The sequence below is a fragment of the Argiope bruennichi genome, chromosome X2 (genome assembly GCF_947563725.1).
Source record: "Argiope bruennichi chromosome X2, qqArgBrue1.1, whole genome shotgun sequence".
NCBI lineage: Eukaryota > Metazoa > Arthropoda > Arachnida > Araneae > Araneidae > Argiope > Argiope bruennichi.
Genome location: NC_079163.1, coordinates 35,460,636 through 35,479,138, shown reverse-complemented (window position 1 = coordinate 35,479,138; position 18,503 = coordinate 35,460,636). Strand labels below are relative to the sequence as shown.

Here is an 18,503-nt window from a genome sequence, read left to right as displayed (position 1 = left end):
AAAAGTGTATTAACATCAAGTTCCATCCACTACAAGTTTAAAAATTACATTTTAACTTGAGTTAATGAATAAAAAGTATTTTATTAACGATTGAAAATTTGAACAAGACATAAATATATATAGGGAGAGTGTGAACTAATAGTAGGAATTGAAAAAAAAAAAATACATAATAAGCCATTTCACCAAATAACACATTTCCCTTTGCAGTTAATGCCACACATCTAATTTGAACAACTTTTCAACAGTTTGAACAAATTTATTTATTGTCTTTCCAAACTGCAGTTCAGGTCACTGCATTCATAGATTATCTATCAATGATGCACTTTAAAAACTCTTTTAGAAAACTAAACATCCCTCAAAGGATCAACTCTATAAAACGGAAAGAATTATGATCTCCATATAAAACGAAGACGTGTGATTGACCTACTACTTAATCGACGTCCAGCTCAAATTTAATTGCCTTGCGTGATTCCCATATAAATTACTGGAAGTATCGCCTTGTTTGGCGATCTAATTTTGATTAGTTCACAGAAATTCTATCCACTATTATTAGAAAAAGTATCCTTGTTTTCGTAAAAGTCTGAGGTTTTCATCAACTTTGTCATTCGATTTTCGGGGGAAAAAGACGGTTTTTCATGATTTAGCACACATTCTTAGATGTTCTTCAGATGATGATCGCCTAATTAGACCAACAAAAATGGTCTATCCAAAATTTTCTCGCATATTCTCTAATAAAATTATCTTCCTTTCCCCGCCTAAAATTGTGAATTTTGAGCAAGACCGTGAATACTTAGAGTATTTAGATTTTTATTTTCTCAGTCCCATACATGAGAGAGTGCTTCATAATATAGTAAAGAAAACCGGTGCTTATTTTTTAATTGCATGACTTTGGTGAACAAAAGTTATAAAATACCAATCTTTCGCGTGCATCTAGTATTTTTGCTGAATCTTGTGCGATCTTTGGCGATGAATCTCGGGCATGCGGTGGTGCGAAAGTTTGGGAGATGATGTCTGTCCTTCTTGTCGTCCGTGTCACCTGACAGCAGTTTAGAATGAAGAGATCCGTCCCAAAATCATATTTCCATCTCTTCAAAAACTAGATGTTAATATAACTTTACTAGCTAAATGATAAAAATATAATCACATGTACTATGTATGGAATTAAGAATTTTTTTTTTCTGTTCTACATTTTTTTTATTTCGCATGACCTGGATTCGTATATGTCTAGTAGCATCCCATTTCGAAGAAACATTAGGGCTATTTTGGGACGAATTTCGTAGTTTTGAATCCCCGGTCAGATGACAAGAGCGACATCTGAGTTAACGTTTCAAATTGTACGTTTCCGATCTCCAAGAATGGAAGGACACCTGTTAGACTACTTCAAGTCGTGGAATAATTAAACTTCGACTACTACCGTATACACGGTGAACCTTAAGTAAAATCGAGTGTCGAACATGCGAGTCTCAAGCATTACCAGACCATCAAGAAGATACGTGTGATATAATCTACATAACATTTTATAAGCTTAATTATACAACTATATAATTTTTTTTCCAATTTTGCGTCTAACCGGGCATCAAATTACAAAATTTGACGCTTAAATCTATAAATATCTGGGAAACCGAGTTTCGCTCGGCAGATATTTTTTTAATTGTTTTTCCGGGGAAAATATTTAGATACGAATCACATACTGATTACATATGGATATTTTTCAAACTTACTTTCACACTAACTGGCTATTTAAATAAAAAAAATCATGAATGCACTTAGTTTAATTTTTTTTTTCGAAACCATCTGCTATATTATAGTATTCTTTACAGTTTATCTATCACTGTTTATATTTTTGAGCTTACACTCAGTTTTACCATGTTGAAATCGAGTCCTAGATGGCGCGATATGACATTGTCAGCATGAAAGCAGATAAAAAAAGGCTCTAATAGTAAGTTATTTAAAAAAAAAAACCGGTTTTTGAGTGTGTAAAATCGCATTTTTTTCTGCAAAGGCACCAAAAATTAACTTAAGAAGCAAAAATATTAATTATGAATATATATAAGTTAAAAAAAATAAAGCAAAAAGCGCTAATCGAACCGACGACCGCAACACAAGCATCATTCACCTGACCACTATACCGCACTGTTCACACTTTGAAGCGGAAGTTGAATATACCTATTCCAATAATAAGTTATAAAAAATGATTTTTTTAAAGTAAAATCGCGTGTTTTCCAAGAAAGGCATCTATATATATATAAATTGAAAAAGCAAAACCCATGTATAATTATATAAGAATTGCTCGTTTAAAGTTATAAGATTAATAAAAAATAACTTAAAAAAATATCATATTATATATATATATTAAAATTAAAAGAAAAGTGCCGAATTAGATATGTCCACTAAATAAGAGGAACTATTCGTAGGTCCATGGGTTAAAACACCCAACCAATAGAGATTCAGATTTCCAACCAGAATGGGAAGAAACTCCATTTCCATATGTGAAACCTTTGAAGAGTCTATCGTTTAATAAGATTAATAGGAAATAATAATTAACTTTAAAATATCTCTTTTTTATATGTGAATTAAAATAACAATAAAAGTTTCGAATAAGATATGTCCTCTAAATAGTAGGAGCTAGAGGTTAAAACACCCAGCCAATAGAGATTCAGATTTCCTTCCAGATTGTCAAGAAACTCCATTTCCATGAAGAGTCTCTTGAAGAGTCTCTTCAGCCAGACAGAGCCCATGAGTGCTTTCCTACCAATAGGCCTTTCTCAGAAAGCAGAGCAAAAGCCACAATTGGATGCATTGAATCGGGAAAATTCCTCTTTGGGATGAAAAGGAAATTCCGGAATTGCTCGGCTAGGTGCTTTTGACGCTCTCTTTGCGAAGATGATAGTCGCAGCACACCACAAAACTCCTCCGAACGACAATGAAAAACTCAACTGCGGTTAGGATTTAGTTAACGCAAGATTGACTTCTAGCAGGATTTCAATAAGATTGAATAGGGGCCGTAGTGAAATGAAGAAATAACGTTTCTGTCTATCTTAACCGATTAATTGTTTTTGACGAGTATATTCGTCATGGAAAAAACCACAACATTTTGCGTTATGACGAGTGTATTCGTCAGGAGTAATAAGTGGTGACAATTTGAAGTTTGAATTACAATTTTAGTAAATTATTTATATTCAAACTAAATTTGTTTATATTCAAACATATTCGTAAATTTCAAGATGTTTAAAATATTTAAAGGCCAAGTCGAAATAAAAGGAACAGTTAAAAGATCGTTAATAATTATCATCAAAAGAGCCCGCATATAATATGAATTGTTTTTTAAATGTGTGACTGTGTTGTATTAGTCATCTCAGAAGCAATTAAGCAACTATAAATTGTTTTAACCTTTTACCTTTTAATTTAACCTTTCGTATATTTTTTACATGTTTTCAAGAGGCGGCATTTTTTATGGTTCAAATGAAAAAAAAATGTATGTTATTTTAAGTAAATAAATAAATGTGATTATTGAAATAAAAAAATAAAAGTCATATCATTACAGCATAGTTTTATATTACACATACTCTGTGTTTGAAGAGTATACTCGTCCTTGCTAAATTTGTGCGATACAATTTAGATATGCACTTTCCGAATAGGTTGAAACGGTTAACTGGTTAAAGCTGTTAGTCAACATTAGTCAAGGCCAACATTAGTCAAAAATCTATTCTAGTGAGTTGAAAAGTACGTTCCTTTGATCTTGAAAGTACACTCGATATCTTCTTTAGGTTTAAAGATGCATTTAAAGCATTACTGAAAACAGAAAATTAGGATAAATAAAAATGAAAACTTTGTATTTTTATAACGCATTTATGCGTAAAAGTGCCTAAATAAAGAAGCAAGGAATAGAACGAGGCACTTTCTTTTCTCGCACCTACCACGGTCGAAAGTGCAAATAGTTTCGGAGTATTAATTTTTCGAGCTCGCATATAAAGTTAAAAAGAAAAATCGATACATTTCACTTGAGCTTTCTTGGAATTTTAAAATGAAATATTATTTGTGGTTCAAATATTCCATTTTCAAATTTCTCAAGCGTGAGATTGCCTGAATTAAATAAATAATATGTTTAGACATATTATTCTCATTTTCGAAAATTTTCCTTTTGTGTATTCAAAATAAAAATGCTAATGAAAAGAATAATGCTTTAACTTGGTAGTCTTTCTACACCATACGTATTTAATTATATCAGATGCATTTATTTCAAACTTTAGAATTGAGAAACTAATATTATTTACTCTCTTTAATACTGTTTTATTGATAATGAAAAACAAATTTCCATTTGATGTTCACCCTTCTGTAAGAGATACTGTATTATTATAGAGCTCATTTTGCAACTAGCCAATTTATTTTATTTTCAAAACTAATCAGCTTGAAATTTAAATAGTTTTTATTTGATTAATGCCTTGTTTTAAAGTTGCATATTATTTTAAGATTGAGCTCGTAATTTTAAACAGTGGGGAGACAAGAAAGGTACAAGTCTCTCAGTTTTTCCGAATTTCCACACCACACCAACGGGTGGGGATTTAACCTCTCTGGATTTATGTGCACCATGCCATATAAGATTGGTATTGTTATGTAGACACGTATGTAACTTATTCTAAAAATTTCCAGCTGCAAATTTTATCACATGTTCAATAAAGTATTTGTTAAATACCTTAAGCAGTTATCTAAAAACTTAAGGCTATTTTTAATTAAATTATGGAAATTTTTACAGAAATAAAATTATCATACAGAGTTGAATGCATGATATTGTGGCTTATAAATTTGAATGTTATAGTAATCATATCCTTTTTCACAAATAAATATTAAATATTGTATATGCAAAAGTGTGATTATATCAATGAAAAGTAAATTTATTTCATATATTGAATCCTTATTCTTTGTATATCACTTATTAAAGACAGAAATAATTAGATGGATTCTATATCAAAATAGATTAAATTTTTAAGTTTTTTTCATATATTGAGTCCTTATTCTTTATATATTACTTATTAAGGTTAGATAGAAACAATTAGAATGATTCTATAACGAAACTGATTAGATTTTTCTGAATAAAGAATTTCACATCACAGTTTTAGGAAAATTCGGACCTTTTGAAAACACCTGAAAAAAACCCTGTAGTACATTTATTTCCGATTCCTTATAATCAAAGCGTGAAATCATATGATTATGAATATTTTACCTCGGATAATAGCACGGGAAATATTTGTGTGGTTTTATTGAGAAGTTCCATGAAAAGTCGTTCAGAACCAATAAACAGACGCAATTCATCATTTCTTTTCAAAGAAAGATTTTTTATTCTTTCCATGTCCTATTTAGAATTAAGGAAAATATTATTTTCAAGGCTGTTTGCCCTAAGCCGGAAGGAGAAAAGTTCATTTTTCCCCGTTATCTGTTCTTGCCCAGAATAATTCTCTCTGCTAAGCTATTTTGATCCTCTCAGTCTCATGTCAATCTGTTGACGTCTCGCTTTAAGAACAGCTTCGTTTTACACTGACACAATTACTGAAAAAAAAGAAAGAAAAAAAATATCTTTTTTTTTTTCTGGTAGAAAAAAAATTTCTTTTGAGATTTTCTAGAAAAAAATATCTATTTTCAGTTCTTCAATTTCTTTTTAGCAAAGCAGAAACTTAATGAACTCTTCAATCGAAAGAAACCTACAAGCAATCATCGACATTCGGAATGAAAAAAAATATATCGAATACGTGAGTCAATTATACGAAGAATGATTTTTTTTGTAAGATCAGTCTTTCTGTATTGGATTTTAAAGAGAAACTCAAATACTGAATTCTTTGAATAATATTTAATTAGAGCGTTCCTTTCTTTTATTTCAGTACGGGCCAAGATTCAGCTTAGAATATATTACAATGCATTTCAATACTTTCAATTCAATATAGTTAAGACAATAGATTTGAGAACAGGAGGTACATATTTGTACAATAATTGAAATAAATCTCAAATTCGTAAGACACTAAAATTGTCTACAAATATTTGTTTAAAATGAAATTAGGTATAGTTTTTAAACTTTAAAAGCATTTGAAGGTTCGCTGTTTGGAAAATAAGAAACTAAAATAACTATAGGTTGTTTTCATTTAAATATTACTGAATTTTAATATTGTTTTCCAAAGTGTTATAAATAGTGAAGAATCCTATCCTTGGGAGAGAGAATTGATTTATCAATCTTTGTATGAAATTATGTAGGTTGGCATAAGTTCTGACACATTTTTTTAGAAAGACAGAAACTTAGATGCTTCAGTTCTTTATCTCACACAAAATGATGCGTCTTGGTTTGTCACTTAATTAACCAAATTAATTAATTAAATTAAATTTATCTAATAAGCTAAATGAATCCCTTTTCTTATTCTAATTTCAAGCCTAAAAATATTTTAACATAATATGACTAGAAAAAATGGCCCTTTAAAGGGTTAAACTCAAAATGACGAGGAAAGAGTGAAATTTGAGAATACACGACCGAAAATCTTAACTGAACTTCTATATTATTTCCGAAGCTTAACTATTTATGATTATAAATAACTGTGGGATATTTGATTTATTTAGGTCTGTTTCGTTTAACACTTGTTGTTTTTATTATTTCAAATACTTTAATCATTTATTTTAAGCTGCAACTTTTTTGCCGTAAGCAAATCATTGCATTCTATAATGTTTGAACTGAGATGAAGCTATAGAGCTTTCAGGGATAATCAACACTCAAAACTTACGTCAATTTATAAATTCCCAATAATTCAGAGATCAACTTTGTAACATTTGGCTATTTAAAACAATCTAGAATTTCTAAAGAATATCTCAACATATGAAGCTGTTTCGAAATTATTCTTTTTTTCTCTGTTGAAAGAGCTGGAAATGCTTCAACTTCCGGTACTGATTGTAAACATCGATGCCCGACATGACACGCGCAAGAAATACCGTCGCGCTGATTCAACAACTGGGGTTTGTCACACCCCACGTCGTGCACCAGAGGTTAAAGAGTGAGTGACGGAAGAAACAGGCATCAGTTATAAGTGGAACATAAAGTTGTGAACATAAATGGACTTGAAATCAGCCATTATTGTTTTGAACGTTATTGCTACTTTCTAATGTACTGAGACGGTTTTACTCACTTAAACTTGAATAAATGTTTATAAAGACGGAATTTTGCAGTTTATTTTTCACTCGTTTCATAATGTACTAGTGCTTAAAAAAGTGACATTTGCGTGTTGCCATAATATAATATTTTAATATTTCCACAACTTCATTGTCAGTTAATCAATTAACTTAATTAAATTTGAATTTTATACGGAAGGCGCCATCTGGTTGTAAGTTTGAGAGAAAAAATTAGTTTAGAATTCCATAATATTTGAATTAAATAATAAAATAGACTGAAATAGTGGAAAATAATTTATATATAAAAATATGCAGTTTAGTACATTATGTTTTTAAAATCTGCATTTATTCTTTAATTCTGCTATTATTCTTCACAAATACATTATTGATACTCAATGTTATTCGCTTCTTAAAAGATTTTAAGATGTTTGAAATATATCTCAAAATTCTGAACCATAATATTTTTTGGAGAGGATTTCTCCCTTGCAGTTTTATACACGGCTCGAAGGAAAATTTTTGAAAACTGTTACAGTTTCTAAATATGTTCTTTTTAATTATGAATCGAGTAGATTCATTCTGACCGAAAATATTTTTCAGGTGTTGTAATGAAGTCTTCAAGAACGAAAAAAAAAATCTTTTAGAGGTCAGAGTCATTTTGAAGGTGTGCTCAGATTATGAATTCAAGACAAAATTATTCATTTTTTCACAAAACAAATTCCAGATTAGTTTTTTTTCTTTGAAAATCAAGGTACCTCTATGTTCTCTCAACTTCTGTGTAAAGATATCATCAGCTATGTAAGCCTCTACTGCCTTGAAACTGTAAAGTGATCACTTGCTAAAATAGATCGATTGAAATTCTCCTAGTAGTTAATTCGAAATGTGGATCCGAATTTACGGATATCACAGATTCAGATATCATGTACATTAGATAATTCAATACTGTACTCCAAATACTCAACGACTACACGATTTGATTAACTTACGTAATTATCTGCTTTGTAACTTAATACATGATGATATGCTGAAAGGAATCCTGGAAAGATTAATTAATGCTTTGCAGTTTCGCTATTAGGAGGTACAGTGCAATTAAAACGATAACCCCTTGCCCCTTTTGAAACTAATTAATAAGCATTTTTCCCTCCGGCATTCGATCAAAATCTTCCGAAATTTATTATTTAAGTTTTTGCGATCATATTTTTTGTGATCTTCGCAACATACGGCCATCTTAACAGTCAAAAATAGAATAAATTTATACTTCGGATTTCTATTGATACATTCTTAAAATATTGTTTGTGGTTATTTTCTGGAAAATATTTAGTTTCGTTAGAAAAAAAAAATTATATCATGGAAAAAAAAATCTTCTAAAAAGTATGATTGTTTTTAAACACAATTATGTATTTTATTAAAAATGCTTATGAAACAGTTCGAAACCTACAAATAAATAGAAGATATTTTGTAAGAAAACTATTAGATAGAGTATTTTCTTCTGGACTTACACATATGCTAACACCTTAAAGCGCGTTATGTTATATAATTACTGTTATAATACACTGTTATATAATATATACACGCGTTATAATAATTAAAGCGTACATAATACACTGAAGAAACTTAATAAATTTGAAAACTTTTCCAATTCACCATTAGCTTTAAAATTTGATGCAGTTTTACACTTTCGTCTTTATGAAAAAAATTCCAAATTTCATTCATATTGTCGATGACTTTTTGAGTTACCACACATACATGTTCACATGTATACGGACAGTCAAACAGACAGTAAATCCCTTAACGAATCCAGTTCAAAATTAAAGATTATATTTTTATATGTAATGATTAATTATTGAAATTAAGGCATCTGGATGCTTAGAGTTTGAATTATCAAGCTCAAATACAAGTGAAACTCCAAATTTAAATTTCTGATTATTTGCTAATTTGCTTCAAATTTATTAGAACCGCTCTCTTTCCTTATAATAACAGGAAAAGAAAGCTTTTTTATTTTTAGCACAAATTTAATTTTAAGAATGGAAAATACATTTGTATTTCTTGTATTTGGTAGCGCGAAATTTTATTTCAACTCATTAAAAACGATTGTTGGATGCAGCTCATAAAGATCACATTTTTGACACATTTCTGTCCATTTAAAACTTTTGCAGTTTTTTTTTCCTGGAACGAATTTAACGAGTTGTTATTAATTTTTACTTTTCCATTTTAATACCTTTTTCTACTTTTTTTGTATAATTAAAATATCATCAGAAGCAGAATTTCTATTCTCAACAAAAATTTCAAGATGTCTTTTTAATTGTTTCAGAGTAATCTAGTCTAACAGAAAAAAAAAATCATGCTAAATTCGACAGAATTCTATGTATTATTATCGCCAAAAATGCTTTGTTAGTATTATAGTCGATGTCTCTTTTATTCATTATAATAACTCACAAATTGTTTGGGTTTTGATTTAAATTAAAAGGCCTTTGTCTAAAATTTTATATAAATCTACAGTTTAGCTTTTAAAAGCATATATCAAATTTAATCTAACGAGGCTCTTTAATTTTTAAATTATAGTATTGACATGGATGGGTGTACATGGATTATCCATGGATGGGTGTAAAGTGTGTAATGTGCGACAAAGTATGGTGACAAATTTCCAAAATCGGATGGAAATCTACAATTTTGGTATAAAGACGACATACCAAATTAATTCGCTAAGCTATTTGCTGTGTACACAGATAAACCTAATAAAAATGATTTTTTCCGGAGTCTGAAAGTCTAATACGTTTAGGAATATATTCATATCTCGAGGTTAATTTTTTTTTTTTTGAACTTTGACCTTCTGGTACACTTTATATCGCAGAAAATAAAACTCGATTGGACGTTTTACCCTAGAGCGCCTCTGTTATTCTACAGAGCCTTTCATTTCCCCGCATGAGCATACTAACGCCATTCCCACTAAACAGAAACAACTGCATAAAAATTAACCTTGTTTCCTGAATATATGCAGGAGTTCAGCTAAAATAAATAAGAAGTGAGGTCGCTTTGCGAACTCGCTCGAATGAAATATTTCATCAGAAATCTCTCTCGACATTTTCATCTGTGCCATTACGAAAAGGACGACACGTCATATTTAGAGATCTGATAAGCTTCAATGAAATACACTGCATTAGTAGCACCTCGACATTTCTGTTGATGATGTTGCAATATTTATTACCGGCGCATTTTCTTCAGGACTTTAAACGCTTCCATAAATATTCAAAATGACAGCAATGATTTTTCTTACGTCCAGAAGCTCGGATTTATTCTCCATTCCCCGTAACAACTTTGAGGAAAGTTGTTTAGGAAGGAACTGACAAGAGTTTTGATACAAGATATTAATATTTGAAATGGAGAGGAAATGTATTGTTTATTGATTCTAGTTGCTATTGAGTTGGAACCTTCTTGTAGCGTTTATACTCAGTTTTAAATATTCTGGAATAAATTTTGCGCATCAATTGATTTGAACATGTCGTTCAGAAACTGTCTCATCACACAGAATCTAAATTTCTATTAGGACTGTTTTTTGAATATCTACATCTTTTTGAAGGGAATAATTAGCTACACGAGAGCCTGAAATAGTTTTAATATACATTATATAAATTATTATGTCAAAAACCAGCTTCGATGAATCGTTAACACTGATTGGGAAAGACATTCAAATTCGGAACGGATTCAATTTATTAATAATTCAAATATTTACAAAATCGGATATCAATGATATCAGAGATATTAAATAAACTTTTAGTTGCAGTAAAACAACGGTTCAGCTTTATATTTTTAAAGTTTTTTTTTCTTTTACCATACGATTTACATTCTAATACTAAATTTATACAAACAAAAGAGTCGATTTGCATATACAGAATGAGCTAAAAGTATTGCCGATATATTTGCTTAGATGTAAATATAATCTCAAACCGAACTTCGCCTTTTTAAAAATATTTTTTTATAAATATGTTCTATAAATGTGGTTCTAAATATTAAGTCCAAGAGTAGTAAATACTATACTCTCTTCATTGTTTTTAGACATGTTTTAAATTTGAATGAATGTATAAGAAACCTTTTCCTATTCAAATTCAATACTTGATTGTTAATCCAGTAGAATTTTCATGAAAAATAGCGAAATGTGGAAAAACTACATATCAATTTTATTGGCTTACGTTGTTAAGCCAATCATCCAATTCTAAATAACCGGATAAAGGAATGGAAGTTTAAACTCCTTCTTTTTGCGTTAAAAAAAACTATTAGCTTTAGAGAAAAAGTGTAAACTAAGAAATTCTAGATGTTATAAAGTCCTATAAATTGTAATGATAAATTAATTAAATAAGGAATGAACTTAAAATAAGTGTAAATTTGGAAAATATTTTGTCATTTTTTATTTCAGAGAAATTTTGAAACTTCGATTAAGTATGTAGGATATAAAAAAAGGAATAACTGTAAAACTCTCAGATTAATATCTGCGTTACTTTTTGAAAAATTTGACTTGGTAAAACAAAATACAAGGTGATCAAAAAGATCTATAAATATTTTATCAACCGGAATAGGAAAGAAAGAAAAATAATTATATTTTAAAATAATTTTTCTACAATATCAAATTCGACCATAATGGCCGATTTTCAAAAAAAAAAAAAATGTTGAAAGTTAAATTAGAGAAAGAAAAATCTTACATTTTCGGATTAAAAAAGTATGAAAAAGTAGGGCTTGCGAGCGTATGAGTCGTCAGAAAATAAATTCCGATTTGTTGATTGGGGCGAATGGCTAATTTTAATTTTCATCATTTTGTTTTGAAAATCGACTATTATGGCATCATTTGAAATTGTAGAACAATTCTTTTGGAAAAGAATTCCTCTTTCTCCGAATTTTGACTGATAAAATACATCTCAGGCAGTATCTCCCAATGCAAATTTAGATATCAATTTTGAATTCAACAACTTAAGACAATAAATTTGCTGTTTTGTATTTTTTCCGGGGAAAAGTACAATCCGAATGGATTACCTATCAAATTGAGGATAAGATCGACTATACTATATCAAGGATTAGAAAATTACAGAAATGTCATAAAATTTAGTTCTCAAATTTTATTTTTCTCTTATTTGCAATTATGCAAATATCTCTATTCTAAAAAAAGTTTTTTTTTTCATTTATCACGTGCTACATTAATAAATTTCTTTAAAATTTCATCTTGAACCCCTTATTCCATTTGCACTGAATATTTATTGCTCCGACTATTTTTTTATTTTTTTTCATTTTTAACGAGCATGCGCTATTTGTGGCTAGGAAAGGCCGTGGTGATCTGATAATAAGATCATGGATACGGGATCAGGATCATGAATCACCATCTGATTACAAAGAAGATTCGGCGTGTGCGCGGCGCGCTTTATCCAGATGGATATTTCATTCATATTGGCAAAACATCTTTCTGCTGATGTGGCATGGAAATTTGAATATTAAGATACCACCTAAGGTGTCTCTTCAAAATTATAAGGTACGTCCCATAATTTAATAGCTCTCCAATAGCTTCAAAATGAGATCTCGATGTGATTAACTGAAACTGTTCGAGCTGAACCTATTTTTCCCAATCTGTTACAAATATAATTTTTGAGTTTTTCCTAATAATAATTCGTTGTTCACTTTATAACTTTATGCAATAAATATTTTTGGTCTTTCATTTCAGGCTCATTGTTCTGGCTGTGGTCCTGTCCGTTGTCGATTTCAACGACGATTCCCCATGTGTTGTAGATCTTTACGAACACGTTTTGGGCTATATGGTAATTTTATCAGGATGTGTAGTAGTCGAAGCTTTCATCTCCTGGGTCAGTATGAGAGGAACTATCCTCATTACCGCTCCCAGAACATCCATGCAGTATCTCCTCTATGTTCGACTTGGTAAGTTTTGCTTCGGGTTTTACCACTTTTTAATAGTTTCATTTCATATTGGCGATTTCTTTTGTCTGGAGGTGCCAAATCGCATCACTAAGCATCATCACCCCAATCACATTATCAGTTTTATTTGAGTTTCTGCTCTCAGTTTGGGCTGACATTTACATGTTCCTACATGGCAACATGATCAAGACATGAATAACAAATGAATGATTCGAAATTAAATCAATCCAAATCAAATAATTAATCTAGATAAAATGAATTACTTGGAACTAAATGGTTCGCTTTTCAATATTCACATTTTCTTGCAAACACTTTGCACAGCACATTATAACTGAGATTTCAAAGGATTAAGGAGTATTTCCATTAACAAAATTGTTTACTGCTTTCAGGTTGGAAGAGGTATAAATAACTTTATTATAATTGTTTAGATGCATTAGCAATTAGCAATCCATTAGCAATTAGAAGCTTACCATAGTTAACCTTTTCATCGGATTATCGTTCATTTTGACCGGAGTGATATTTAAAGCTGATGCTAAGATGACGGGCGCATGTCAAGAGATGATCGCATCAGCACGTTAATCCTCTAGTCATGTGCAGTATAATGTATCAGCTAATCCATAAAGTAATGACGATGTAACCATGAAAATCCCTCTCGCTTCTAATGCATATTCCTTGAAAGGTCTTAATTTAACCCTTTCTAGGGCCGTGGGAAGTATGCTTCCCACCAGATTCATCAATCTTTCTATGGGATTATGTAGGTTAGCAAATGTTCTCACAAATTTTTCAATAAGACAGAAGCTTGGATGCTTCAGCTCCTTATCTCACAGAAAATGGCGTGCTTTGATTTTTACTTAATTATTAATTAACAAAAATAATTAATAAATTAAATTTATCTAATAAGCTAAATGAATCCCTTTTCTTAAGGCAAACACAATCCTAAAAATATTTTAATATACCATGAGCAGAAAAAATTGGCCCTTTAAAGGGTTAAATACGGTTGATTAATTGCAGACAATCTTATGTAGAAAATGCAAATAAATAGTTTTTAAGAACAAGAATTCACGTGTTAAAAAGTATAATTTTTTTTGTTTTAACTCTCAGCAATTAATTTCAATTTATAAAATTATTATTATAAATACTATGGAATCTTGAAATTAAATTTTAGTTTATAATTGAGTATTTAAGGTAGGCGTTTATGTTTCCAAGAAATTATGATTTTAAAATTTAAGATTCTTAACGCTTGAACAGGTTTCTTAAAAATTGTTAAAATTCGGTTTCTAAGTCTATTTTTTGAGAAGTTAAAGATTTTTATATTTGCATTTACATACAATTTAATGCCATTTTACATTTTTAGAGGCTATTTCCTCAAATTCTAATATTTGATAGAATTTCTTACGAAAAAAGTCATAAATTAAAATCTAACGCGTATTCTTGTTCAAATTAGTTTAATAATTTCTCAACGTGTTCTGCAGTTCCTGAACTAGAGAATAAGTAATCTATTCATTTAGAAATATTTTATAGTTGCTTTAGTGCTTCACAATGTGAAAAAAAATTGAAACTATCGTGTTATTTATCATTTGCACCCCAATATTTAAAAAATGCGCAGAAACATAGCTTATTTCTTGGTTCAAAAACTACATAATATATTTATTAAGCTATCTGCAAAATATTAAGCGAATTCTTTGATAAACATCTAAACTAGAAGATATTTGCTTTATATCTTTTTTATAGCCACAAAAAGCCCTTTTTCCCCAATTAAAAAAAACCGTTTTAAAATTGGGAAAAAAATTTTAAAAATCGTTTTAAAATTGGGAACACTTATCCTTCATATTTTGGTTTCAATCTTTTTTTTTTTTTTGAAGCAAATACTCAAAAACATAATATTTTCGAGCTTTTTCAAAATATCTATCCCAAACGTAGTCACATACCTTTAAAAAATTTAAATAATGTATTGTCACTGAGAGCACACAAGCGTATTAGAACCCTTGCCCATGAAAAAGTGAATAAACTGAATCGTTACTAACATCGTTACAAACAAAAAATGAGTTTTTAAAAAAAGTTTATAAAAATTTATCGAGGTTGCGCTATTAAAGCTTTAATGGAGTTTTATTGATCAGAAAAGTTCAAACTTGAGCCGTTATTCATAAATGGATTTCTATTTAACTAGGATATTTATTTAAAACAATCAAACTACGCTTTCAATTAGGTTATAATATGGTAATATCTTAATAGAATTAGTGGCTTTATTCTGACTGCAAAATCCATTCTTACTTTTGTTATATAGGTTCATGTTAGAAAATCGATTGAAGATATGAAATAAATCTATCTTTCTCTTGAAAAAAATCGGAACAATTTCTTTCAAACAATACATGGAGAACCAGTTTTATGGAGAAATCTATAAACAGTCGAGTAAAAACCAAGAAATGTGCCCATAATTACATTTCGATTTCACCCAGAACATTGGGAAAGTGATTTCGGATTTTACTCTTTGCCTTAACTATATCGTTGCAGACATTTCATCTTTTTCGAAAACCGTCCTAACTTTATCGAATCATAAAACAAAGATAACTTACTTTCGGTAGCAAAAATTTTCAGGTTATTTCGCTATAAAGCTATCAAAGAAAACCGCTATTTTTTCTATGTTTAGGACTCGCCAGCTGCATGTAGTCTCCTACCCCGAGTTTATAAATGTGGAAAGAACTTTCTAACTCAGTTTTTAGTTGTATAGAAATACATGAAAACAATAGCAACATCTTTTTAAAATCCATATTTTGTTGCAAGATTTTTCAAAATAATTGCACCGATTATTTGTAAACAAAGAGGAAAGGGGAAACATAACTTTTCTTGAATAGAAACAAAATGGAATATATGACAAAAAAGGCTATTATCTCAAAAAAGAGGACGAAAGTTTTAAGTTTTGTTTGCATATGTAATAACTGCCTTATACGGATTTTCTTAGGCACTTGGACAACAATTGTGTAATAGCCAATTAGTGAGAACGGTTTGCATATTAAAAGAAAAAGAAAAATGGATATTTTTGAAACATAATGAAAAAAATAATACAATCAAACCTACTTTTGTGCGGAAGATAAGGACCGAATAAAAGAAATCGGACAACAAACATTCAGAAACTTAATAAATAGTTTTAACAAATAATTCTTTACAACGTATTAAAGAATTTATGCAGCGCAGAGGGACAGCATTAAAAAAGTCTTGCTTAGAAAATCTGTCGAAGATTCACGAACTAATCAGAAAGTGCTCTCCAAATGAAATAAAATAATTAAATTATTCCTGGAAATATGTTTAACTATTTAATTTCTCATTTTATATTATTAGGAGAAATTTTCAAAATGTGCATAATTCAATATTACTCATCGTAATCACTGGAAGATGTTAGAATTGATTTATTTTTGGAATATATTAATTATTTCACTTTGGAATATAGGAATTAGTTGACGCAATATGTACATACATTATATACCATACTTCGCATTAATGTACACAGATAGAAAACATTACAACGGTGTTAGAATGTCAATACCATTGGCATTCAAACTTCATAAAAAATTGCATAGAAAAGGATCGCACAAAAAAAGTTTAATTGTGTGTACAAAAAAAACATAGTTTGGGAATCTAATAAAAGAAATTGAAGACTAAGACACAGATAAAAAAGAAGCGTTTAATCTTAGGGATTACCAATTCTAATTTGAGACACATAGCAGACGAGTCTAAGGATCAAACAAATTCCATTCAAATCGATTCAAGAACAAACGAAACGAAGCTATTTTCATTCTCTTTTCTCTGTTTGCGTTAAATTTTTTTCTCTCTTAACAATGGAAATATTCTCTCTTTCTGTAGGTATACTGGTTGTGGAATTCGCCTGGCTGGTTGTTGGAGTAGTTTGGTTAGTGAAACATTACAATACATGCCCCGTTGGGTTAGCTAAGAGAGCCATATTAGGTAAGTTGAATTCCATGCTAATGGTTACTTTCTCTGTTTGTGGCCGCTAATTGACTTTTATTCTAAACGTTAAAAAGCTAAGACATGCTAAAAAGTACCACAAGTTCATGAATATAAATATATAGAAAATTGTTACTAAGCGCTTTTACTATTGAAGATACTTATGTTATAAATTATTAAAGTAAGAAACATTTTATTGCAGTAATAACCAGATAACTCTTTTTGACGAGTATTACTCGTCATGGAAAATGTATAACATTATGACGAGTTTATTCGTCGGGAGTAATAAGTAGAATCAATTTGCAGTTTGAATTACAATTTTAGTAAAAACTCAAACATATTCGTAAATTTCAAGATGTTTAAAATATTTTGAGACCAAGTTGAAATCAAAGGAACAAATAAAAAATTATTAATAATTATTATAAAAAAACCCCGCATATAATATGAAATGTTTTTTAAATGTATCGCTGTGCTCTATTAGACATCCATTTATTTTGTTTGTTTTCGTTTATATGCAAAAAATGTACGTTAGTTTTAAAAAAATAAATAAATGTTATTATTGAAAAGAATATAAAAATCATTTCATTACAGCATCATTTCATACTACACATACTCTGTGTTTGACAAGTAACTCGTCATCGCTAAATTTTTGCGAGACAATTTAGATACGCATTTTCTGAAGAGGTCGGAACAGTTAAGTGGTTAAATTCTGGTGATAAAGTATAAATGGCGCATGAAATGTTAACAAACAATGCTGGCGGAAACATTGACATCACGATTGCACTATTAATGCAAAAGTGGCAAATAATAATGGAGACATTCTCCAGACAGGCAAGATTTCAGTCACTGATCGAAATGTTAACAGAATAAATATTGAGCACCTAATCGAACAGTTTTAGAAAATAAACGGTTTTACAATTGGTTTACATGTGTTGTGGTGTAAGGAGGAAGACCTAGTTTTAGCTACACTGCGTCAAAAATGGTGTCATAAACATCAGCTTTTTGACTTTTTTTTTATCCAAAATAATTCGATATGTCATTGAGACTTTCTTTTGCGACTGATTTTGGATACTCGCCAGCTATCCATTGTGTTGCTCGATCTACAGATTCCTTCCAAACTGGTGATCCTTTTGGACTTCAAAAAGTTCTTTACGATCCGGTTTTCTTAAAAATTATTTTACGCAACCTTAAACATAATTTATTGAAAAAAATTAAAGTAATGGTAGAGAAATCTAACCTCATACTCCATCGATTCTATATTATATTAATAGTTTTAACTTTATCGTAAAATTATCAGCTATCTCAGCTGAAATCATTTAAGCTAGATTAGCTTAAGTCTAAAGAATGCATTTATGTTTAATCGTAAGTGAGCCACCTACACCATGCCACAGCGTTGGATTGAGCTGAATGACCAGCCCCTGCGACATTTAATCGGACAATGAGATGGACACAAAATAACAACTGTACGACTCATTGGTGTTGAGAAACTCGACCCC

The 18,503-nt window shown here is 29.9% G+C and overlaps 1 protein-coding gene across 2 annotated transcripts in view; it reads left to right on the top strand.

The window, feature by feature from the left end:
- LOC129960917 (diacylglycerol lipase-alpha-like) overlaps positions 1 to 18,503 on the top strand; it is a 190,894-nt gene that overhangs the window by 57,193 nt on the left and 115,198 nt on the right. For both annotated transcript variants that reach the window (XM_056074649.1, XM_056074648.1), the window contains exons 2-3: positions 12,839 to 13,050; positions 16,906 to 17,007. In XM_056074649.1, coding sequence (XP_055930624.1) covers positions 12,839 to 13,050; positions 16,906 to 17,007 — 314 coding nt within the window. The remainder of the gene's footprint in view (positions 1 to 12,838; positions 13,051 to 16,905; positions 17,008 to 18,503) is intronic.